We start from the raw sequence: 25,215 nt of genomic DNA on the forward strand, positions 1-25,215 counted from the left end.
ATTCCGGATTGCAGGTTGCACCGCTAAGGAAGCAGGGGAGGGAGACTATCCCTGGCACTACGGTGGCTAGCTAGGCCCTGCCTACGGGTGGTGGTCAGCTGTCCCCAAGCTAGTCTTGGCCCCGACAACTCCTGGCTCTCTAGCATGAAGACCTAGCAGACAGATAGGGCAAGAGCTATAGGAGAGCTAGGGACTGAGGTTTCTAAAGTGGTGACCCCTACAGAAATCCAGGTGCAGCTGCAGACAGACAAACGGGCTGGGAGGTGCTGGACCACGGACACGCAGCACAACACAAAACAAAACAAGAAAATGAGGAGAGGGACAGTGGAGAGGTGAGGAAAGGGTAAACACAGGACTGGGGAAAACACTGGAACCCAAAACCTCTCAAACCACAAGAAAGTGCCAGGCACACAGAGCAGAAGGACAGGGTGGAGATGAAGTGTGAGGGAACAAACCAGATACACACAACAGGCAACTCACACCACTTCCTAATCAGTTGGAACTGTCACCAAAAACAATCCTCCTCCTAGGGCCAAGAATCCTAAGGTGCAAACCACGAAAACCAGCAACATGTGGGGCCAGCCCTCTTCCTTAAAAAGGCCCAGAATCCTCCCATAGGATGATGGCAATATTAAACACCTGAGGTTCGATTCCTGGAACCTCAAGTATGCTAAGAGGACTGACCCCAATACCAAACCAGATGGTCCAGTGGCAAAGCAACCACCAGCAGAAAATAGGAGCCCCCAACCGAAACAAAATACACAACCAGGTCATGACAGTACCCCCCCCTTCAACAGGAATCCCCAGAATTCCTGGGCCGAGCCCTATCCGGATATCTCCGGTGGAAGGCAGCCACCAGTCTGGGTGCAGACACCTCAGAAGCCCAAACCCACGAGTTGTCCTCCACACCATACCCTTTCCAGGCAACCAAATACTGAAGGGATCCCCTCAAGTACCGTGAGTCGATGATTTGGGAGATCTCATACTCCCCATCAATATCAAGGGGTGGTGCCACCACAGATGTATCTCCTGAAGAGCTCACCCTCTTAAGAAGGGACACATGAAACACAGAATTGATCTTCCATGAGGGGGGGGGGGGGGGGAATGTCCAGTCTGACCGAAACATCATTGATGACCTCAGTCACCGAAAAAGGACCAATAAATTTAGGCCCCAATTTTTTGGACGGAATCTTTAGCTTAAGATTCTTACACAGTAACCACACTCGGTCACCCACCACAAAGTTCACCTTTTCCTGTCAGCAACCATCTTAGTTCTATGTGAACAGGCTACCAAATTTCTCCTCACCCCGACCCAGACAACCTCCATCTTATTCGAGAAGGACTCCTCCTCTGGTACTAAGGACTTTACTCCAGAAAAGGGGCCAAATATAGGGTGCTTACCACTGCAACAAAAGAACGAAGAGCAGCCCGCCGCAGAAGAATCGTGATTATTGAGAGCAAATTCAGCCAAAGGTAAGAAATCTACCCAATCATCTTGGTTGTCAGACACAAAACAGCGAAGGAACTGCTCAATATCCTGATTTTTTATTTCTGTTTGCCCGTTGGCCTCGGGATGGTACCCGGAGGAAAAGGATAGATTTATACCCAGCCTGCGACAAAACGCTCTCCAGAACCGAGCCACAAACTGAGAACCCCTGTCGGAAACAATGTCTACTGGAACCCCATGCAAATGGACAATATTTTTAACAAATTCTTTTGGCAGAGTCTTAGCTGTGGGTAGCTTTTGAAAAGGAATGAGATAGCACATCTTACTGAATCTATCCACCACAACCCTGGCCTGCCGTCTGAGCATGTGAAGCCTTAGACCTAGCACAGACTGCACATTTGGCCACGTGCACAGCCACCTCTGTCCTGCACCCTGGCCACCAAAAATTCCTTGTAATTAATCTTTTAGTCTCGGCAACCCCAGGATGACCCGCTAGCCTGGAATCATGACACTCCAACAACAACTGACCCTGTAAATCTGGAGGAACAAATAATTTACCCCGTGGGGTACCCCTAGGAGCTTTGTCTTGGGCTGCTAGGATCTGAGTTTCTAATTGAGTGTCTAAGGCTGCTAGCACAACTCCCCTCTTAAGTACAAACTCAGGTTTATCAGCTTCATGGTTAGGAGTCACTCCTTGAAAGAGCATCTGCTCTGACATTCTTGGTACCAGGGATATAGGTGACTGAAAAGTTAAACCTGGCAAAGAAAAGCGCCCACCGAGCCTGTCTAGCATTTAGCCGCATCCAAATAGACAAGATTTTTGTGATCCGTAAGGATCTTAATAGGGTGTCTCGCACCCTCCAAAAAATGCCAGTGCTGCAAAGACCACTTAATAGCCAATAATTTACGGTCCCCAATGTCATAATTCAACTCCGCAGGACAAAACTTTTTAGAAAAGAAGGCGCATGGATGAAGATGCCCCTCTTTCTCCTGAGACAGTACCGCTCCAACACCCACGGACCAAGCATCAACCTCAACTATAAAAGGTTTATTTTCGTCTGGTTGGATAAGCACAGGAGCTGAGCTAAATCTAGCCTTCGAGGCCTCAACAGCCTCCACAGTCCACTGCGCCAGATCTGCCCCTTTTTTTGTCAAATTGGTTATAGGATTAGCAATCACAGAAAATTTTTTAATACATTTTCTATAATAATTGGCAAAGCCCAGAAACCGCTGCAGTGCTTTCAAAGTCTCAGGCCTTGGCCAACCTAACACAGCTTTAACTTTTCCTGGGTCCATCTTGAAGCCCTCCTGTGACACGATATACCCCAAGAATGACAACTCTTGAACCGCAAACAAGCATTTTTCCGGTTTAGCATACAAAGCATTTTCTCGGAGTATTTGTAAGACCTCTCTAACCTTTGCCCAATGAGATGAAATATCCTTAGAATAAATCAAGATATCATCCAGGTAAACCAGAACTCCTCTACCAAGAACTGGACCTAACACATCATTGATGAAATTTTGAAAGAATGCTGGGGCATTCGTTAGACCGAATGGCATGACAAGATTCTCAAAATGCCCCTCAGGGGTATTAAAGGCGGTTTTCCATTCATCCCCTTCCTTGATTCTCAAAAGGTTATAGGCCCCCCTCAGGTCAATTTTTGAGAACCATTTGGCCCCCACAACTTGGTTAAACAGGTCTGGTATCAAAGGCAGGGGATAAGGGTTCCTGACCGTAATTTTATTTATCTCCTGGAAGTCTAAACATGGACGTAGACCTCCGTCCTTTTTCTTTACAAAGAAGAACCCTACCGCCACGGGAGATTTTGAGGGTCTAATGTGACCGGCTTCAAGACTTTTGGTTATATAATCTTTTAATGCCTCACGTTCAGATATAGACAAATTAAAGAGGCGACTTTTGGGCATAGACGCCCCAGGAATAAATTCTATGGAACAATCATACTCCCGGTGAGGAGGTAAAGTCTTTGATTCAGATTCACTAAAGACATCATGAAAATCTGATATTTCAGCAGGTAAGGTACAATTTGTTATTGTGGCAATCATGGCGCCATCACACTCCTTGACACATTCCTTGCTCCAAGACAAAATAACATTATTGGGCCAATCAATCACAGGATTATGCTTCCTCAGCCAGGGAAGCCCCAAAACAATACTGCCAGGTAAATTAGGCAAAACAAACAATTCAATCTTTTCTTTATGATCAGGCTTTAAGCATAAATCAAAATCAGCAACAGAATGGGTAATGGCATTAAGACCCAATGGAGAATTGTCAATTGCAGACACTGGGATAGGGAGAGACAATTCTTTTAACTCCAATGAGTTGTCTTGTGCTGAACCACAGTCAATAAGGACATTAATCTCCCCCCTGTTACTGCACAGAGAAGATTTGCCATTAAACAGAACTCTAGATGATATTATAAATTCCAATCTAACCGGACTAGATACAGAAATATCATTGGGAGAGGGAGATTTTCTCCTTTTTACATCCCCACCAGGTCTGCGATTAGGACGTTTCTCACAATATTCGATAAAGTGGCCCAATTCTCCACAGCAGAAGCACCGACCAGTCTGACGGCACCTCTCTCGCTCCCCTCTGCGATTGACCATACCACCCAGCTGCATGGGCTCATCAGAAAATTCAGCTGGGTGGGAAAGCTCAGATGCCCTGAAACGCCAGTCAGTATCCTCAGCCTGCCTCTCCCTGAGACGCCTGTCAGCCCTTACCGCCGACAGCATGGCGTCCTTCGAGAGATTCAGGCTTGGGGAAAGCAACCATAAGATCCTTAATTTTAGCATTTAACCCAGTCAGGAAAAAACTTTTTAATGCTGAAGAGTTCCAAGTGGTGTCTGCTGCCCACCTACGGAACTCCGCACAGTAGGTCTCAGCGTCTTTTTTTCCCTGACGCAAGGACCACAGCATAGATTCAGTAGTAGACTCCCGATCAGGGTCCTCATAACAGACCAAGAGCCCTGAAAAATTCCTCCACAGACTGTAGGCAAGGAGCAGAGGCTGGCAACGAGAATGCCCACGTCTGTGGAGACCCTCTAAGCAAGGACATGATAATGCCAACCTGTTGTGATGCATCACCAGAGGACTGAGGCCTGAGCCGGAAATACAATTTGCAAGCATTTTCAAAACGAAAAAAATCCTGCCGCTCCCCGGTAAAAGGTTCCGGAAGGCCCATCTTAGGGTCCGTTGTCCGAGGAATGACTACAGGCATTGCTTCCATACGCTTGTCCATTTCGATGACCTTCGCAGTTAGCCTCTGCATCTGTGTCACCACATCTTCCAGGGAGGCCATGATACAACAGACCGATGGGTATATTGGGCCGGTTTTACTGTTATGTTCGTGTCTGAGTCCAGATCCAGATTCCGGATTGCAGGTTGCACCGCTAAGGAAACAGGGGAGGGAGACTATCCCTGGCACTACGGTGGCTAGCTAGGCCCTGCCTACGGGTGGTGGTCAGCTGTCCCCAAGCGAGTCTTGGCCCCGACAACTCCTGGCTCTCTAGCACGAAGACCTAGCAGACAGATAGGGCAAGAGCTATAGGAGAGCTAGGGACTGGGGTTTCTAAAGTGGTGACCCCTACAGAAATCAAGGTGCAGCTGCAGACAGACAAACGGGCTGGGAGGTGCTGGACCACGGACACGCAGCACAACACAAAACAAAACAAGAAAATGAGGAGAGGGACAGTGGAGAGGTGAGGAAAGGGTAAACACAGGACTGGGGAAAACACTGGAACCCAAAACCTCTCAAACCACAAGAAAGTGCCAGGCAAACAGAGCAGAAGGACAGGGTGGAGATGAAGTGTGAGGGAACAAACCAGATACACACAACAGGCAACTCTCACACCACTTCCTAATCAGTTGGAACTTTCACCAAAACAATCCTCCTCCTAGAGCCAAGAATCCTAAGGTGTAAACCACAAAAACCGGCAACATGTGGGGCCAGCCCTCTTCCTTAAAAAGGCCCCAGAATCCTCCCATAGGATGATGGCAATATTAAACACCTGAGGTTCGATTCCTGGAACCTCAAGTATGCTAAGAGGACTGACCCCAATACCAAACCAGATGGTCCAGTGGCAAAGCAACCACCAGCAGAATACAGGAGCCCGGATCAAATCCCCAACCGAAACAAAATACACAAACAACCAGGTCATGACACCTACTAAAAGTGGAATAATTCTTTCTTACAAAGTGACTCCATTGTAGGAAATACAGAAAATCCTCAGAAAATAAACCCAGCTTTGTTCTCAAGTGTTCTAAAGAAAAAAAAAAAAAAAATCTTACGTTCTAGACCAGACAACCTCTGGGGGCGCTATACACAGACTCCACATAGAAAGGCCAATGTATAGAGAGTGTAAGCCAATTACTAGTCATTAGCATTACATTAGGATCTCACTAATTATCCTGGATGGCTCTAGACTGGTGTTTGTTCTTCCTTGTATCTGGAAGTCCTACAACAAAGGATTAGTCCTCTCCTTGGAGTCAGCCCCCATTCCAGACACCCGGATAAAAGGAGTTTAATGGAAAATGTCATGTCTGTATGAAAGCAGTACTTTCCTCTCTGCATTTTCCAGACAGAAACTGAACGAAAACCTGACGGCCCCCATTATAGTCTATATCTATATAGTCCGTCATATCTACATATAGACAGACATGAGGGACTATAGATAGATAGTGAGCAGCCATATTGGTCAGGCCAAAACTGCCTGATAGTAAGATTGTCATTATTGCTTCCTATACAGGAGCCATCATCACTGGAGCTGCTGAGGTAAAGTGAAAGCTGAGCTCTGATTGGCTGGTATGGGCCTGTGAGGCGGTTTCCATTACTGAGATGTGATAGTAATACTGTGTGAGGCGGCTCTGGATTACTATTCATCCTATTACATCTCTTACCAGTGTCAGGTGAATACTAAAGGCTCACAATAGCATACCTCCCAACCGTCCCGATTTCCGCAGGACATTCACGATTTCGGTGACATGTACCGCGGTCCCGGTTAGAGGGAGGTATGTCCTGATTTCAACTCAGATCTGCGTCCAGAGGACACAGATCTGAGTTGAACACATATGCGGCTGAAGCAAGGAGCTGACACAGGTCAGCTCCTTGCTTAGCCGCTGGCTACTGGCTTGTAGACGTGATGAGAGCGGCAGAGGAGCGAGGAGAAGGTAAGTGTAATGTGGAGGTGGAACGTGAAACTGGGGGCAGATGAAGGAGAGGACGGCATGACACTGGGGGCAGAGATGGGGGGACATGAATCTGGGGGCAGAGATGGACGGGACATGAATCTGGGGGCAGAGATGGACGGGACATGAATCTGGGGGCAGAGATGGACGGGACATGAATCTGGGGGCAGAGATGGAGGGGACATGAATCTGGGGGCAGAGATGGAGGGGACATGAATCTGGGGGCAGAGATGGAGGGGACATGAATCTGGGCGCAGAGATGGAGGGGACATGAATCTGGGGGCAGAAATGTGGAGACATGAATCTGAGGACAGAGATGGAGGGGACATGAATCTGGGGACAGAGATGGAGGGGACATGAATCTGGGGCAGAGATGTGGGGACATGAATCTGGGGGCAGAGATGGAGGGGACATGAATCTGGGGGCAGAGATGGAGGGGACATGAATCTGGGGGCAGAGATGTGGAAACATGAATCTGGGCGCAGAGATGGAGGGGACATGAATCTGGGGGCAGAGATGGAGAGACATGAATCTGGGGGCAGAGATGGAGAGACATGAATCTGGGGGCAGAGATGGAGAGACATGAATCTGCGGGCAGAGATGGAGAGGACATGAATCTGGGGGCAGAGATGGAGAGTACATGAATCTGCGGGCAGAGATGGAGAGGACATGAATCTGGGGGCAGAGATGTGGAGACATGAATCTGGGGGCAGAGATGTGGAGACATGAATCTGGGGGCAGAGATGAAGGGGACATGAATCTGGAGACAGAGATGGAGGGGACATGAATCTGGGGGCAGAGATGGAGAAGACATGAATCTGGGGGCAGAGATGGAGAAGACATGAATCTGGGGACAGAGATGGAGGGGACATGAATCTGGGGCAGAGATGTGGGGACATGAATCTGCGGGCAGAGATGTGGAGATATGAATCTGGGGGCAGAGATGGGGGACATGAATCTGGGGGCAGAGATGGAGGGGACATGAATCTGGGGGCAGAGATGGAGGGGACATGAATCTGGGGGCAGAGATGGGGGACATGAATCTGGGGGCAGAGATGGAGGGGACATGAATCTGGGGCAGAGATGGAGGGGACATGAATCTGGGGGCAGAGATGGAGGGGACATGAATCTGGGGGCAGAGATGGGGGACATGAATCTGGGGGCAGAGATGGAGGGGACATGAATCTGGGGGCAGAGATGTGGAGACATGAATCTGGGGGCAGAGATGTGGAAACATGAATCTGGGGGCAGAGATGGAGGGGACATGAATCTGGGGGCAGAGATGGGGGACATGAATCTGGGGGCAGAGATGGAGGGGACATGAATCTGGGGGCAGAGATGTGGAGACATGAATCTGGGGGCAGAGATGTGGAAACATGAATCTGGGGGCAGAGATGGAGGGGACATGAATCTGGGGGCAGAGATGGAGAGACATGAATCTGGGGGCAGAGATGGAGAGACATGAATCTGGGGGCAGAGATGGAGAGGATATGAATCTGCGGGCAGAGATGGAGAGGACATGAATCTGGGGGCAGAGATGGAGAGTACATGAATCTGCGGGCAGAGATGGAGGGGGACATGAATCTGGGGGCAGAGATGGAGGGGGACATGAATCTGGGGGCAGATGAAGGGTGTATATGAAACTGGGGGAGAGATAGAGGGGGAACATATAATTTATGGGTGACTGTAGGAGGATTATACTGTGTGCGGGCACATGAAAAATTAATGAGAATGGGCGGAGTCAACACAAAAGTGGGCAGGGCTAAATTTATTGCAGCTTTCAGTTTTTCGAAAGTTGGGAGGTGTGCAATACTAAGGACTGGTTTGTAAAATGCGCCCAAAAAACAAAAGTCTATCAGGTAAGTTCATCCAAAATCTACGAATTGAAAATTGTGTCAAAGAGCTGAGACAAGTGAACAACGGGACTCGGGGCTTGTAAAGAAATGGATGATTTTAACTAAAATAACCAACAATTTCACATGTTTCTCACAAGCGAAGCTGCAGGTATTCTACTACTGTGTGTGTGTGTATATCTATCTATATATATATATATATATATATATATATATATATATACTGTATAGTATTGTGGGTATATATAGTCCATGGGTAACTGCTTTTAAGCGGATTTCAGTTTTTGGGGTCACTAATCAAACCCAAAGAAGGAAATCCCAAGAACAGGTGTGAACCAGTTTGATTCTCTCTGGGTCTGTTAGTGACCATTATTGTCCGTTTACACCAAATCCATCACATCTCCATTATTTTTCACGGACAAAACATCCTGCAAGCCGGACTTGTGTCTATGAAAAATATCGGTTTTGTAACAGATGTCAGGGGTCCGTTATTTTTTAACATTGAAGTCTATGAGTAACGGACGGGTGTCCATTATTTTGTCAGTTATTACTGTCTATTCTTTTTCTGCACATGCTCAGAAAGCAGATGAACATTGAACGTTAGTGTGAACCCGGCCTTACCTGTATTCTGCAGCTTATCACGATTACAGCCCTACAGCATTTATATTGTTTTTGTAATATTTTAACAGCTTAAAACACTGAAAGATATTTTTTGAGTTGCCATATTCTGACTCCTGTGGGGTTTTTTTTTTTTTGCAATTTCGTACATAGAGCTACATAGAGAAAGTTGTGTGTTGTTATTTTTACCATTTTGGGGATTCTGAGGAATTGATTCCTTTTTACTCAAATATTTCTGGTAGGTGAAACAGAATAAAGTTTGGCCCTCTACAGTTTTCACAGCAAGGAAAAAATATTTAGATAGGTTTAGTGTTTGGGCATTTCCGGACATGGGAATACCAAATTAGTTTTTTTTTTTCTTTTTGTTATTTGTGATTTAAGGAAAGGGGTGATTAAAAAAGTTATGGCTTTTGGATGTGGAGAGTATAAAACAAACGAAAAATTCAAGATACTTAGACTAGGCTAGATGGGGAATAGAGGGATCTGGCAGGACACAGAGTTGGCGTGGCTGAAGTCCTTGCAGGAATTTTCTCTCTGATTTTAGGTGGATTCTGCGGCGGAGTCACCAACACTAGTGATAGGCGGCCTTATTACTCGTAGAACTATCCGGATAGATTACATTTATTCAATATTAAAAGTTGTATATTATCTTTTTGAGACCTATCACTGAATTACTCTGCTTTTATTTTTTCCAACCAGAAGTGTAACATGAAGATCCTGAGCCATAATACAAGATCTATGTCGGCCTCCTACACCCTCAATTGTAATGTATTATTTATAGTATTGGTCTCCTTGAAACTTAGGCCCGGTTCACATCTGCGCATGGGTTTCTGCTTGGGGACCTCCGAATGGAAACCTAATTCAGATAAAAAAGCAGTTACCTAAGGAAACAGCGGACCCCATAGACCATAATGGGGTCCATGTGCTTTCCATACGAAGAACGTGGAGAGAGAGGAATGCTGCTTGCAGAACTTTTCCCTGCACATTCTTCAAGCAGAGAGTGGAACAGAATGGCCCGAACGCAGATGGGAACTGGTCTAAGGCCCCCTGTAGCGGCGGCAGCAAAAAAGTGATGCAGGAAAAACTACCAAGGCAGCGCTTTTCACGGAACGTCTGCAAAGATTTCTTTCTGCTTCCCTAATATCTATAGCGAAACTGTTGATGTTTCCGTAGATATAATTGACACGCTGCACAATGATTTTTGGATATTGCCATGTGTCCGCTGTGTGTATTTTTCCGTTACAATCCCATCCACTTTGCAGACACTGTAAATCCTTTACGCCACGTGGGACCCCGGAAAAGATTAAGGGGTCCCCTACAGCTTGTGGTGTAATTAACTATAGATTTTTTATGTAGATTTTGAGCCCCATATAGGGATCACAATGTACATTTTTTGTTCTCCTATCAGAATGTTTTGTTTTTTGTGAGAATGGGAGGAAATCCACGCAAACACAGGGAGAACATACAAACTCCTTGCAGATGTTGTTCCTGGCAGGATTCATACCCAGGACTCCAGTGTTGCAAGGCTGCAGTGCTAACCACTGAGCCACCGTGTTGCCCCTTCTATAACTATAACATGGCAGCAACACATCCATTACTACTCTACAGTCAGGAGCACATGAGATAAGCGGCCATGAGTAGCCCATTACCTCTCACTTTCCTATTTCTGCCCATTCCCAGCCCCAGGTATAACAAGGTGCAGGCAGCAGAAAGTATTTACCTTGTCGTTGTAAGTCAATATGGAATTAGAATATAAGTCACTTCTCTTATTAAGGTGCAGACAGTCAGTGCATAGCTATAGGATGGGACAGGGGCACAACAAAAAGAAAGCTTAGGCCCCAGGGAACACAAAATGGCCCATAATAGATGAAAGGGTTCTACTTTTCTTCCTAAACTGAGTTTGGAGAACTTTTTATACAAGTCATATTGTTATCTTGCTGTGTGCACCGCCCCCCCCCCAAAAAAAAAAATACTCTACATACCCCCCTGACTGCGCATAGTAACAATAACTTATTCAGGCCTATTCAGATTCTGCTGTCCAGCACCAAATACCCAGTGTTCTGGTTCCCGGCTAATTGTCCACTTGTTGTGCTAATGTGAGAGGCGACAACTACACCGCACTTGTCCATGTCTGACAACCTGAATGACTACTGTTGTATATAGTTACACAATGTCTGCTGATTACATTATATTGTGTGGACTAATGGCCGGGATATAATCCTTTTATCGGTAGTTTCTCTAGGAATATATTCCCACAATCATTTTATATGGGTGTATTCTATGGACATGGAAGGTTAAATACATGCCAGATATGTTAGTATTACCCCCGCCTTATAGTCAGCCTAATTGTGGACTTTAGAAATTTACTTTTATTAAAAATTTTATTTGAACAGATTTTATTCTCCTCCTAAAGAGACCTGGGCCGCACCTCTCAGTATTACACATTGATCTTATACTTCTCAGCAAAACCTACAACAATGAGCACAAGGTTCTTAGTATACATTATGATAATAATAATAATACATTTTATTTTGATCAAGGTGTATAAGCCCACCAGGCACTACACGGAAACCTCTGTATAGCGGATCCCCCAGATCACGAGATTTCACTCTTTGGGGCAACGTATCATGGAGGAAAACTTTTATTATTTTTTTTAAAGATTAAGGGTCTTACACTTACTGCGGAGGGACCGATCATTTGTATGAGGGGCTATTTATAAGGCAGAAGTATTATATTCAAGGAAGGCTATTACAAGGTATTTACAAAGGGAGCGAATATAATAGGAACAAAGTATAAAAAATGTATAAATGAATAAAGTTTATTCGGAATAATTAATAAAAATAGGAAAACAAATTAACAAAATGAATACAAATAAATTACATATAAGACAGGGGAACCAAAACTACCAGAGAACAATGTGGAAGGTGCAGGGATCATACTGGTGCGGGGTATAAACATATAATGCTGCTGTAAATCGTACAATAGACAATGTCTCAATATAGCAGGATTGTAAAAATCTAAACCATAAATCCCTCAACCAAAACCATGTAATAGGGGTGCAGGGTGTACAATGTAACAGGTACATATATAGCGGATATATAGAGCATCAACCCTTCTGAAAAAGATAGCAGTAAAGAAAAGTGACCAAGTGTGCGCATAATAATGAACAAGGCAGAGGCTAATAGTAAAGCACAAGAAAACCTGGTCAGGTTCCAAACATCACCAAAGTAGACCCACAGGAAAAAGCACCTTTAGTAAATCATAATGGGACCTTACCACAAATGGACGTGCGTTTCACCGATATGGCTTCATCAGACATTGTCTCTTGTACAATTTACAGCAGCATTATATGTTTATACCCCGCACCAGTATGATCCCTGCACCTGCCACATTGTTCTCTGGTAGTTTTGGTTCCCCTGTCTTATATGTAATTTATTTGTATTCATTTTGTTACTTTGTTTTCTTATTTTTATTAATTATTCCTAATAAACTTTATTCATTTATGAATTTCTGTCTTTTTGACAACATTTTTTGCACTTTATTATTGAAATTCAGTATTTGTGCCTTTGGTTAATTTGTTTTTTCTACTATTATAAGTATGTAGACCCCCATTTATAAATGAGCTCTAGTGGCCTCTGTATAATGTTTTATATCCAGTAATTGTCTACATAGCGGTAATAGTTCTCCATGGTATAGCGGTGTTATGTCACAGCCAATATGCTTATTTATACAAAATATAAAAATAAAAAAAAGGGGGGGGGGGGGTTTAAAGACCCTTTCAATGCCACTGCTTTTTGAATCAACTAAATATGACAATTCTGTGATATAATATAATTTGGGGCTACACTTTCACAAAAAACAGCCCTGAATGTTACCAGGCAAAGCCCCGAGGCTCTGGACAACACCAGTCTATGGACACAGTCACCAAACAGCACTGCACCATGTGAACAGACCCCAAAAAGTTCCCCTTACCATATGTCCTCAGTGATGGGACTGAGCGCTAATAGATGGATCCCTTATATAATCTCCTGCTAATAAAGGCCACCTGGGCCGAACGGGAGGAGCGCTGGGACCAAGCAAAGCAAATGCAGATCCTAGTATTATACACTGATGTAGCGTCTCAGCAAAATCTACAAAAAAATAATATAAGGTTCTTAGTATACATATTGACCATGGTGTATAAGCCCACTAGCCAGGTTATGGTGGCCTCTATATAGTGGATGCCTACTCTATTGGGGGGGGGGGGGTACCACATGGCAACCACCATCACAACACATAGTAACATATACTAAGAACATTGTGTTATTTTTTGAGAAGCATAGATCAATGTAATATACTGGGATGTGCAGTCCATGTTTTTTTTCTCTAAAATAATCTTTTATTCTTCAGCGTTATTAGGAAATTTGGGTAATTTTTTTTTATAAAGTATTATATATATATATATATATATATATATATATATATATATATATATATATATAATAAAACACACATAGATAGATAGATAGATAGATAGATAGATAGATAGATAGATAGATAGATAGATAGATATTTTATTTTCCTCCATCCCCTGGAGACAATCCTCTGATAATGACCTGCAAATTTCCGTCGGCTAATAGGGGTCAGTGTTGTCCTCGGTTAATTGGCTAACATGAGTCATGTGACTGGTGGCCTCTGATTATGGCTGATAGCAGAGAACAACAGTGAGTGAGTGTTACCGTACTCTGATCATAGTAATAGTGGTGATTTCAGTGAGGCTAAGGCTGAATTCAGTGATTAAATTAAATTCAATGATTAAAACCAAAAGAAAGATGGGCCAATATTTTTTTCCTGAGATTGGTAAAATTTGGGATTGCCATAAAACATGCACCAAATCTCTAGATGGTGTCATACAATGAAGACATTCTTGTTTAATACTCCAGGAATGTAAAAGTTTGGGAATAAAGTGAATATAAAATATAAATATTTGTTATGAGGGACATGAAGGGTTATGTGTAATGTTACAAATTGATTCTAAGGCCAATATCCAATCCAATGTCAAAACGGGATCATTTCCCTTCAATTTTCTAAATCCTGTAATTTAGGGCTCCTAGGAACCCATCCATAAAACATAGTGTATGACACTGTCAGGGCTCCTAGGAACCTATCTATAAAACATAGTGTATGACACTGTCAGGGCTCCTAGGAACCTATCTATAAAACTTTAATTGTATGCAGCCATTTTCTTGTAGCGCGGACATGTGCAGTCGGCTCTGCCCAGGCCCGTGCCTGGCAGAGTGAATTCAGAGCCGGAAGACGTCGTGGGGACGCTGCACGGAGAAGACTTCTCGGAGGATCCAGCCCGACCCTCACTCGTGGACTTGGTAAGTTTTATTTAATTGAATGTTGCCTACCCCTGAAACAAGCATTTTTCCCCCATAGACTATAATAGGGTTCGATATTCGATTCGAGTAGTCAAATATTGAGAGGCTACTCAAAACGAATATTGAACATTTTACTGTTCGCTCATCTCTATTAATAAACCCTCTGATATTGAGTAACCATATCATTCCCTAACACAGACCTTCAGAATTCCACAGACCACTACTTATTGGCTGCCCTATATAGGCTGAGATTGACAGACCTTGATCTGCAGAGATCCTACAATGTAATAGTATACAGGTAGAGACCTGGCAGCTCTATGTATCTGACAATTGTAGACTCGCATCACTTTATAACATTCATAGAAATGGCCAAATCTTGGATTTTTCTCCCCACAAGAATCATTTGTAATCCACCTCTCAGGCCTGGTCCACATCTCACATGTCACGTTCTGTGAAGACATTACTGCAGCTCAGCTCATACAATGTCCACAGAACGGCAGAAATCTCTTCACATTAAACATTTTACAAATTGAAACACGACACAGAAACTTATTTAAAAACTTTTATTTAAATCAGTCAGATAATGAGGTATTGGTTATATTTTTGCCAAAATTTGAAAAAGTTCTGTTAAATTGTTCTTTAAAAACAAAGAATGTAAAAAATTGTTTTGGCAAAAACATGTAAGCTCGCAACCCACGTCAAGGGTCCTCATTTTCTTGCGAGTCCCTACACTAACTAACAAAGCAAGCCAGTCTAACTAAATGGCAGTAAAGGAAACTAACAAGTGTTACAAACTATTCACATCCCTAAAAATAATCCCATTCTAGACTGTCTATAACTAGTTACATAGTAGATGAGGTTGTATGAAGACAATAGTCCATCAAGTCCAACCTATAACCCTACAGTCCCTACAGTGCTGATCCAGAGGAAGGCAAAAAACCCCACGAGGCTTATGGCAATTATTCAGGGAAAAAATTCCTTCCCGACTCCAATCTGGCAGTCAGTATAAGACCCTGGATCAGCGTGTCCTTAAAATCTAGAATCCATAACCCGGAATATTATTCTGTTCTAGAAAGACATCCAGGCCCTCTGAACTTGTCCAATGTATCCGCCATCACCACTTCATGGGGCAGAGACTCCATAGCCTCACTGCTCTTACTGTAAAGAATCCCCCTCTATGATGCTGGTGAAACCTTATATGGGTATATGTATATATGGGTATATGTGTATAAGGTATATGGGTATGTCTATATATGGGTATATGTGTATATGGTTATATCTATATATGAGTATATGTGTATAAGGTATATGGGTATGTGTATATATGGGTATATGTGTATATGGTTATATCTATATATGGGTAATTGTATATATGGGTATATGTGTATAAGGTATATGGGTATGTGTATATATGGGTATATGTGTATATGGTTATATCTATATATGAGTATATGTGTATAAGGTATATGGGTATGTGTATATATGGGTATATGTGTATATGGTTATATCTATATATGGGTAATTGTATATATGGGTATATGTGTATAAGGTATATGGGTATGTCTATATATGGGTATATCTATATATGGGTATTTGTATATATGGGTTTAGTATCAGAGGGATCTCCCTATATACAGTTATGTTGCTACAGAGAAATTGCTTCCTGCTGAAAGAAAATACAATAGATTAATAAATTATACACAAATGTTCAGCAAACCCCTCCCTATAGAAAAAAGTGATCCCGACAGCCGCCATTCCCCCTGGGGGGCAGTGCAGGGACATTAAACACTTACTGCCAGGTCTCACCACAGATTCCAGCAGATCACAAGTAGGAATTTCCTAAAGTGGAAGAAATCTAATAAAAATAATGTCCCCATGTCATAGACCTATATGAGACTGAAATAACCGAAATTAAAGAAAATCATAAAAATTTAAAAAAAACAAACCCCAATATTTCTGAACAATAAAGCAGTGAATTATATAAGCATTGAGTTCTATCTGGATTGTCCCATACAATGTATCTGACACTGACTGGGGGTTACCTGTTTCCTTCTCACAAGACATGATGATGTGACCAGAGATCCTCCTTGCCAAGATTCTTCAGCATCTGAACATCATCTCCAGTGTTTTGACTCTCTGCAGTTTCTTCCATGGTCACTTGTGAAATGTCCTGAAGAGATTTGATCACATGATAGAAAGAAAAAACTATTAGGAAAACATTCTAGACATAACTGGAGATCTGCGTCTTTGTGGCATTGAAGTAAGACAGGAAATTTTAAGTCCCAGTAAAAATATCCTAAGAAATCATCAAGGATCTTACAGTGTACAATATAAGTTGGCGGCCATAACCTTGTAGTGTCCCCAGAGCGATCTCTGCAGTTGGCAATGATATATTATGTCTTCCACTATAGCTGATAATTATATTGTAGTACTCACCACCAAGATCTTACAAGAATGACGGCCCCAGCAAGAAGCCTTAGGCGATCTCCACTTCAGCTCCGATATCTAGATGGTTTCCTGAATAGATGTTCATGAGCGGATTGCCGGGGCTTGCTGTGTTGTCTTCATCATCCGATATGACGATTACTTCACTTTCCTCGTCTTCTATAATGATAGCCTTCCATGGTGTGTGAATACGGTCCAAGACCACAGAATGTCTATCAGAGGGGTCTTCATCAAACAGTAAATTGAACATCGGTAACACTTGTATTGTCACAGTCTCCCAATTTCTAGGCAGCGGTGTAAGTCCTGAACTTTGCTGCCACTGTCTGAATCGCTGGTACATCCCGTCCTCTTCAGTGGCCCCCTCCCAGGGGTAATAACCTGTTAAGGCAACAAAGAGAAGAACTCCAAAAGCCCAAGTGTCCACACTAGCACTTAAATATAGATACTCACCGCTCTTCAAGTTGCATATTTCCGGGGCCATAAATGGAATGATGTGGGACATTATTGGGACGAGGCTGCCCGCATAACGTGTGAGTCCAAAGTCTCCCAACTTTATCTGGTGGCACTCTGGGTCCATAAGGAAGACATTGTCGGGCTTTAGATCCTGGTGCACCAGACCTCTCATGTGCATAAATGACAGAGCACTTGAAATTTGGACAGCGCACCGCTTCAGACGATCTTCAGGCATCCCAACCTGCAGAAATCAGATGAGTATTATGAGATGTAGGTATATACTACCATATATAATCACATATATAGGACTGTGGCAGAGATGATGGGGTTGGTGCAGCAGCAGGTCAATCTGTTACTGTGACAGCCATTTTGTATGAAACGTTGTAATGTTAGGAGAGTCTCCTCCACCTATTGTAGGGCTCAGTGTATTCCTAAGTGTCATGATGTCAGCCTATGTCACATCACATGTCTACCTCTAGCCTTTGGTATGTAACAGTATAGAAGAGGGATATTGTATGTAGGAGAACATATAAAGTAGGCTTTTCTTACCTGGTCTTTAATAAGCTCATGCATGGTTCCTGAAGGTGCCAGCTCCTGGGTCAGTATATAATGTTCAGGAGTTTCTATGAAGATGGGGTGGGTCCTGATAATGCTGGGGTGCTCAGAAAGACGGACTGACAACGACAGCTCAGAAAGGAACAGATTCCGATCCGTCCTCTCTTTTCTTTGAAGCTTTGCTGCCAGCAGAGTTCCTAAAATCCAAAAAGACATTTTATTATGACCGGTCTTTGATATGGTGGATCTCACTGATTTATTTGGGATCTGCCATCAATCAGATTTTTTTGTTGCAGATTTTGTAGAGGTTTTTTGAGTCAAAGCCAAGAAAGTAATAGAAAATCTATAGGAAGCTCTTATAACTTCTGCTCAATCCACTCCTGGCTTTGGCTCAAAAACACATCAAAATCTGCAGCAAAGACAGAAAACAAAAACCATAATTTGGAAGCATTCTTACTTTCAAGAAATTTTCTCCACCTGCATACAAAATTTTAAATAATAGAGTATATTGCCATCATTAGTCACATACCTGTTCTGTAATCTTGAGCAAGTACCACTTGCCCATATGTCCCTTCTCCGAGCGTCTTTACTATGCAGAAGACTTCACAGATGTCCTGGACATGGAAAACGCTGATGATGTCCATTGTGATTCCTACAAACCAGAGACTCAACATTACTCTACAGGAATATACAGTATATGGAGGATTAGTATATGGTCATATATATATATGGAGAGAGAGATTATATCGTGTGATGTATTTTTGTCAACTCACCCCCCAAAATAGTAATAAAGTAAATACAGAAATAAGTGCCAATAAAAACTACATCTTACTCTGCAAATACAAAGCCCTTCCATATCTCCATCTATACAACAGTAAGAAAGTGAAAGGCATCAGAATACGGAGACCCCGGGCAAATTGTTCAGTTTTTGAAAAATGACGTTTTATTTAGTAAAAGTGGTAAAACTTAATAAACCAATATAAATAGGGAATCACTGTAATGGTAATGACCCGCCGGACAAAGCTGCCATGTCAAAACTTATCTGTACCCAAAATGGTGCCAAGTAACAGTATAACTTGTCATGCAAAGAACAAGCTGGCACATAGTTATGCTGACAAAGCAACAAGCAAAGATGGAAAATGGAACAAAGTCACCGACATGAACGTACAAACTACTCTTAGGGGTTACAGGAGATATAGCAGAGAAATATTTATCCACCATCTATAGGACCCCCCTCTACTCTCTAGAACTGGGATGTTTTACCCCCTCCCCATGTAAATAGAGTAAGGGGCACATTGTACATCCACCATTCCATATAGGATGGGAGTATAACATGGTAGGGATCGGTGGGGGTTTCAGCAGTCAGACCCCACAAAGCTATTTCTGCCCTAGTATATGGATAAGGAATAAATATCCCCTGGAATAAACATCTCACAACCACATTTGTGCCATTGGACATTAGAATCTATGGCTGATAACTAAAAGGGTAATGATCATGTTCTAGTCAGAAGGCAACAAGACCCCAAACCTACTAGTAATGACCCCAAATCTATAAAGCATGGAGGAGCAGACTTACCTGGGTAGTGATGTGGGATGGATGAAGAGGTTCTCACGGCCAGTTGGTTGCAATAAGTAGGGTTGTTGGATTTTAGGAAAAATATCAGATCCAGTCAGTAAGATATAACAAGATGTGTCCACTGATGTCTTCTCCAGAGAGCAATTCTAGGAATAGCAATGAGACCAATTCTCCATCCCATCTTATAGCCAGGAGATTCTTAATGAAGTTGTGGTCACTCCCCCTTTATTAGCAATTGTATGGGGACATGTCTATTCAATTGGTATTTTGTGGCCTCATTAACACTTAACACTGGAGATTCTATTGTTATTCAGTTAGTTCAGGTGAAGCGTCTACAATCTATTCAGTGTATAGAGGTGTCATGGAGGTGCTAACCTGTCTATTGTTTGTTTACTGAATTGCTAATGTCATTTATTCTGTCATTACAACAACCCAAGTCTTTTCTATTCTCCTATGGCCTACACAGAAACTGGACCCTTGTCTCACATTGTAATGTACATGTTCTATGCTGGGACATTGCACTCTCAGCTATTCAGGCCCAGCCTAGTATTATGTAGATTTTCTTGGACACATAATGTGTATATTTATGTTACTCTTCTATGTATTCTAGGGAAGGGGGAGATTTGTATTTGTAATTCTTTTTAATTTATCTTGTATATATACACTAATATATATGTACACATATATACACACACTATTTATAACATACACTCACACACATTTATTACTAATATTTAGTTCAGTATTTATTAGACCCCCTAGGGGATTTAGGAGTCTTCAATAAGCTCCCGGCTGTCTTTGCAATCAATCACCAACCCACAATTTTGTTCTGGACAATCTTCCCTAAAATGGCAGTGCTCATGTTCTGGCAGAAAAATGGCGCCTTGGTCAGCTCTGACAGGGGCTGCTCGCGGGTAATAGCACAAGATTGTTGCTGTATAATACAATAGAGACCCGGCGCTTTGGGGGTTTCTCAGCTCCTGAGCCGTCAGTATAGTTAAAGACTCAACATCAGCCGTAATAGGACGGTGGAGGTTGGGAAGGGGTTAAAACAGGCAAAATGATACCATAAGATTGGAATAATTTGGCAGCATGAAGTGAAGGCTTATGTGTAATATTACAGAGAGATTTTCGGGCTAATATCTCATCTCTCTCTGTGACCTCCAATTTGTAAATGATGTGACCTGTGACCATTCTACACCCTCAGTCCCGGCTTCAATACAGAAAAATAATGTAATATCATTAAACTTAGGATTTACTATCAAGTGTAAATATATAAGAAGTGCCAGCGCCCGCCATTACTGAGCAGGGGCCAAACCTCAGTATCAGGTTATACAGACGTCCATTTCATAAATTATTACTGCCAGGCTTTTCTGAATATTTATTAATATATAATTGAAGTGGATTTTCTTTTTCACTTTTAGTTACAAGGGTTAGTTTCCCAACAATGTCACCACATCCATCTTGTATATACCTGTCTATCCATCCATCCATCTATCTATCTATCTATCTATCTATCTATCTATCTATCTATCTATCTATCTATCTATCTATCCATCATATACTAGAGATAGTACAGAAGTTGTCCGGGTGTAAAGGATTCTGCCACAGGGAGGGAGATCACCGGGTTATTACTAAAAGCTTTAATATGTGATGAAACATAATGGGGGATGATCTATATCATTATGGTGAGCCCCCGTATGCCCCTGTAATATACCCTATAACTTTACCATAGACCCATTGTGTTAGAAATTGAATATCGGTGACAAGAGAGGCCTCGCTTCTTCCCTACTGAAAGTGGAATAATTCTTTCTTACAAAGTGACTCCATTGTAGGTAATACAGAAGTAATCCCAGCTTTATTCTCAAGTGTTCAAAAGGAAAAACAAAATCTTACACTGTAGACCAGACGACCTGTGGGGGGCGACACCATATAAAAAGGCCAATGTTTAGAGATTGTAACGCAATTAGCCCAATTAGCATTACATTAGGATCTCACTAATTATCCTGTATGGCCCTAGACTGGTGTTTGTTCTGCTCCTTGTATCTGGAAGTCCTACAACAACACAGACAAAGGATTAGTCGTCCCCTTGGAGTCAGCCCCCATTCCAGACACCTCAAGGGCAGTTTATACAGAGGTCAGTCTCAATATATTCTTCAGAAATTATTAATTCTCTCCTTTTGGAAATAATTTTCTATCTATCTATCTATCTATCTATCTCATAGATATTTGGTTTTTGGTGCAGATTTAGACATTTTAACTTTTGGATGTCATGACACTTCTGCAGAGCTCCTGAAATGCCAGTAACCTGGAACCCCCTGACATGTGACCCCATTATAGAAACTACACCCCCCTCCCCTCGAAGGAATTTATCCAAGAGTTGCTATAATTTATTGTCCAGAAATGAATACGCAGCTGACCATGAAAAGTGAAAATGGCAATTTTTCCAGGAATATCTATTTCCAATGCATAATATGTTGTGCCCGGCTTGTATCATAGATGAAGGCTCCAAAAGCAGTTGTGCCAGGGATACCCACATAGTTTTTGGAGTGTGTTTCTACTGACTCAAACTGGGCACAACCTATCGGGCACTGAAATAGCGTATCTCAGGAAAGATTGCAATTTTCCCTTTTGAATATCAGCTGCGCAATCATTTATGGGGTCACAAGTCTGCAGAATCCACTTTACTGACAATTCAGGGCTCTGCATAAGGGGCATGACATCCGAAAACCAAACTATGCTCCTAAAACAAAATGGCGCTCCGGCTGTGCCCAAACAGCAGTTTATACCCACACATGGCATTAACTATGTTATCCTGGGTACACCGGTGTCATACATGTGAGCGTAAACTGCCATTTGGGCACACAAATAGGCGCAGATGTGAAGGAGCAGTATGTGGCTTTTGTAGCATAGATTTAGATTGTTGGATTTTGGACACATAACATATTTGTAGAGACCCTAAAATTGCCCCTACAAAATGGGGTAACTTTTTGGAGAATTCCAACTTACTGGCACCTCCAGGGCTCTTCAAAAACAATATGATGTCCCGAAAGTCCCCCTAAATCTGTACTCCAAAAGCTAAAAAGTGCGGGGGTCCGTCACTTTTTTGGGGTTTCCACTGTATTGGTGCTCTAGGGGCTCTGCAGATGAGACATGGCGCATGGTGCCTTAAGCAAAATCTAATTTTCAAATGCCAAGTGTCGCTCATCCTCTTCTGTGCGCTCCTGAGTGCCCAAAAATCAGTTTACACCCCTGTGTGGGGTATTTCTGGGCTTGTGAGAAATTGTATAACAAACTGTGAGATGTATTTTCTCCTTTAACCTTTTGTGAATGTGATAATTTTAGGGATAAAATAATAATAATAATAATAATAATAATAATAATAATAATAATAATGAAAGTTCTAAATTTGACCACCATATTGTTATAATTCCTTTGAAATGCTTAAAGGGTTAAACTTCCCAAATGCTGTTTTTCACTATAGGGTAGACACTCATATGTAAATATCACTGAGGGGGAGGGGCTATAAAACTTAGCTTTTAGTAATAAAAAGTAGAATAAAGTCTCCCAATAATACATATATGTATATGAAGCCCAGATGTAATGTCTGTGCAAATACTGGGAGCCTTGAGGTGACGGCCTCACAATAACTCTGTGCAGATTCCAGTATCACCTACAAACAATTCCGTATTTAGCCCATGTTTATAGACCTTATCTTACATGTGAATAAGAGAGTAAATCTACAAGGAATTACTGCATCACAAAGTAGGTGAGAAAGATTCAGCAAGTAACACCTGTAAGGATCTGTGTGTATACACTGCACTGCTGGCTGCCAACTAATGTATAGCCTGCAGTTACTGACACCCCCCTGGATAATAGGAGAGGGATTAGGCAAAGCATACACATGACAATGTGCTAAACACTCCCAAAACTGACCCCTACTCGTGTCACCTCTATTGTCTAGGGATCATCAGGAGGTCAGTATAAATCATAAAGGGAACAAACAAATTGTACCTCCTGTGACCCCAAATGCTGTTTTGTATAATTTGAGGGGCGCAGTTTTAGAAATGTGGTGATTTATAGGAGTTTCTAATATATCGGCCTTTATAATCCTCTTCAGAACTGAAGTGGTCCCTAAATAATGAGTTTGGGAAATGTTCTTGTAAATCTGGAAAAATCGCTGTTACACTTGTAAGCTTTATAATGTCCAAAATAAATGAAAGGCCGATTAAAAGATGATGCCGATATAAAGCAGAGCTATGGGAGATAATACGTATTCATGTATTTGGGTGGTGGGACTATCTGCCTGAAAAGCAGAGAATTTCACATTTTGGAAATTGTGATTTTTTTTTTCCACATTCCCATCAAATTTCCAAATTTTTTATAAATGAATGAATACAATGATTTGGAACATTATCTATGACTTTCTCTCCCACCCAAATCGCCCTTATGTTTCCAACCTGTAAACTAAGAACAGTCATGTCGCAGTGTAGTGCCCATCAATGCCCATTTTGTCCTTCTGTCTGGCGTAAATTGCTTCGGTGACACTAGCATTGTGTGACTGTTCGGGGTTTCCGTTCCCCATTCCAGTAAGCAGAACTTTTTCCCTCAGATTTTTTGGATGGAAACCGGGCAGTCTATGGGGTCTACGGGATCCCATAGGTAACCACTTTATCTTGTCCATCGAGGGCGTCTTGTCCAATATCTAAGCCACTCATAGGACATTAGGACATTTCCTAGGGATGATTTGCCGTTGTTGTTGCTGAGCACAAGGCTGTGCCCCGAGGGGAGCACAGGGTGGCTGATAGTAGTTGTAAGAGGGTTTACCTACTTTCCCTTCTTGAGTAAACCAAGTACTGAATTACAATACAAGTCACATTGTCAGCTAATGTGTGGGCAGTCACCGGTGTACATGGAGGATGGAGGGGACAAGGAAAATAGGAGCTGCTTTCCATTGCCTCACTACTCGGGATGTCTATTGTGATCGGGGGAGGTTCAGTAATGAGACCCTCATCTCCCTCCCTGTGGATAAGGAATATGTTTCATTCATGATATGTCCCTAATAACAGGAGTTTCTCTAGGAGTGTATTATGATGAAGCCACCAGTAGTTTCATATGGGCTTTGATTAGAGATGAGCGATTTACACAAATTGCTGTAGAAAGACTAAAACTTAACCTTTATTTAAAGTGTAATTCTAAAATTCACACATAAAATGATATATGCTTTTTTTAAAGTCCATGAGTATTTTGAACCCAACAGATATAACGTGTGTACATCTACCTTATTGCAACTCACAGCGTGTAATCCAAAAACCCATATGTACATATACTGTATATATTGATTGGGAATCTCCACTAGATTGCAAGTTAGAGACATACATATAAGTAGGGTCTATCTCATGTCCTCACAATAGCATACATTGACTGATCATGTTCGTGTATTTTACACCATGCCAGTAGTAAATGCCTTTATGGAAATTAAAGCTGACTCTTATGTAGCAGGTATGTGCCGAACCGTAACTATATGCTCATGACCAGCGGGTATAATCTTATAGTTGTTTGCTGTATAGTGGTTACTAATAGAGATGAGCGAACACTAAAATGTTCGAGGTTCGAAATTCGATTCGAACAGCCGCTCACTGTTCGAGTGTTCGAACGGGTTTCAAACTCCATTATATTCTATGGGGAACATATAC

At 42.3% G+C, this 25,215-nt stretch overlaps 2 protein-coding genes across 2 annotated transcripts in view; both read right to left on the reverse strand.

Moving 5' to 3' along the window:
* LOC142198579 (uncharacterized) overlaps positions 1-25,215 on the reverse strand; it is a 302,293-nt gene that overhangs the window by 247,609 nt on the left and 29,469 nt on the right. The window lies entirely within an intron of this gene.
* On the reverse strand, positions 16,967-24,000 carry LOC142196946 (serine/threonine-protein kinase SBK1-like). Its single transcript, XM_075266920.1, has 5 exons — positions 23,980-24,000; positions 19,520-19,665; positions 18,473-18,621; positions 17,938-18,140; positions 16,967-17,629 (listed from the first exon to the last, which is right to left on the reverse strand). The coding sequence occupies exons 1-5, from the start codon at positions 23,998-24,000 to the stop codon at positions 16,967-16,969; spliced, it is 1,182 nt and encodes a 393-aa protein (XP_075123021.1).

The sequence above is a fragment of the Leptodactylus fuscus genome, chromosome 3 (genome assembly GCF_031893055.1).
Source record: "Leptodactylus fuscus isolate aLepFus1 chromosome 3, aLepFus1.hap2, whole genome shotgun sequence".
Taxonomy (NCBI): Eukaryota; Metazoa; Chordata; class Amphibia; order Anura; family Leptodactylidae; genus Leptodactylus; species Leptodactylus fuscus.

Excerpts from the sequence above, each read along its gene's own strand:
- LOC142196946 (XM_075266920.1), bottom strand. The coding sequence starts at position 24,000 with ATGACTGTTCTTAGTTTACAG. Across the intron at positions 19,666-23,979 it reads TGACTGTTCTTAGTTTACAG|AATTGCTCTCTGGAGAAGAC; the intron begins GTTGGAAACATA and ends TGCTATTCCTAG. Across the intron at positions 18,622-19,519 it reads CATCCCACATCACTACCCAG|AGTAATGTTGAGTCTCTGGT; the intron begins GTAAGTCTGCTC and ends ATATTCCTGTAG.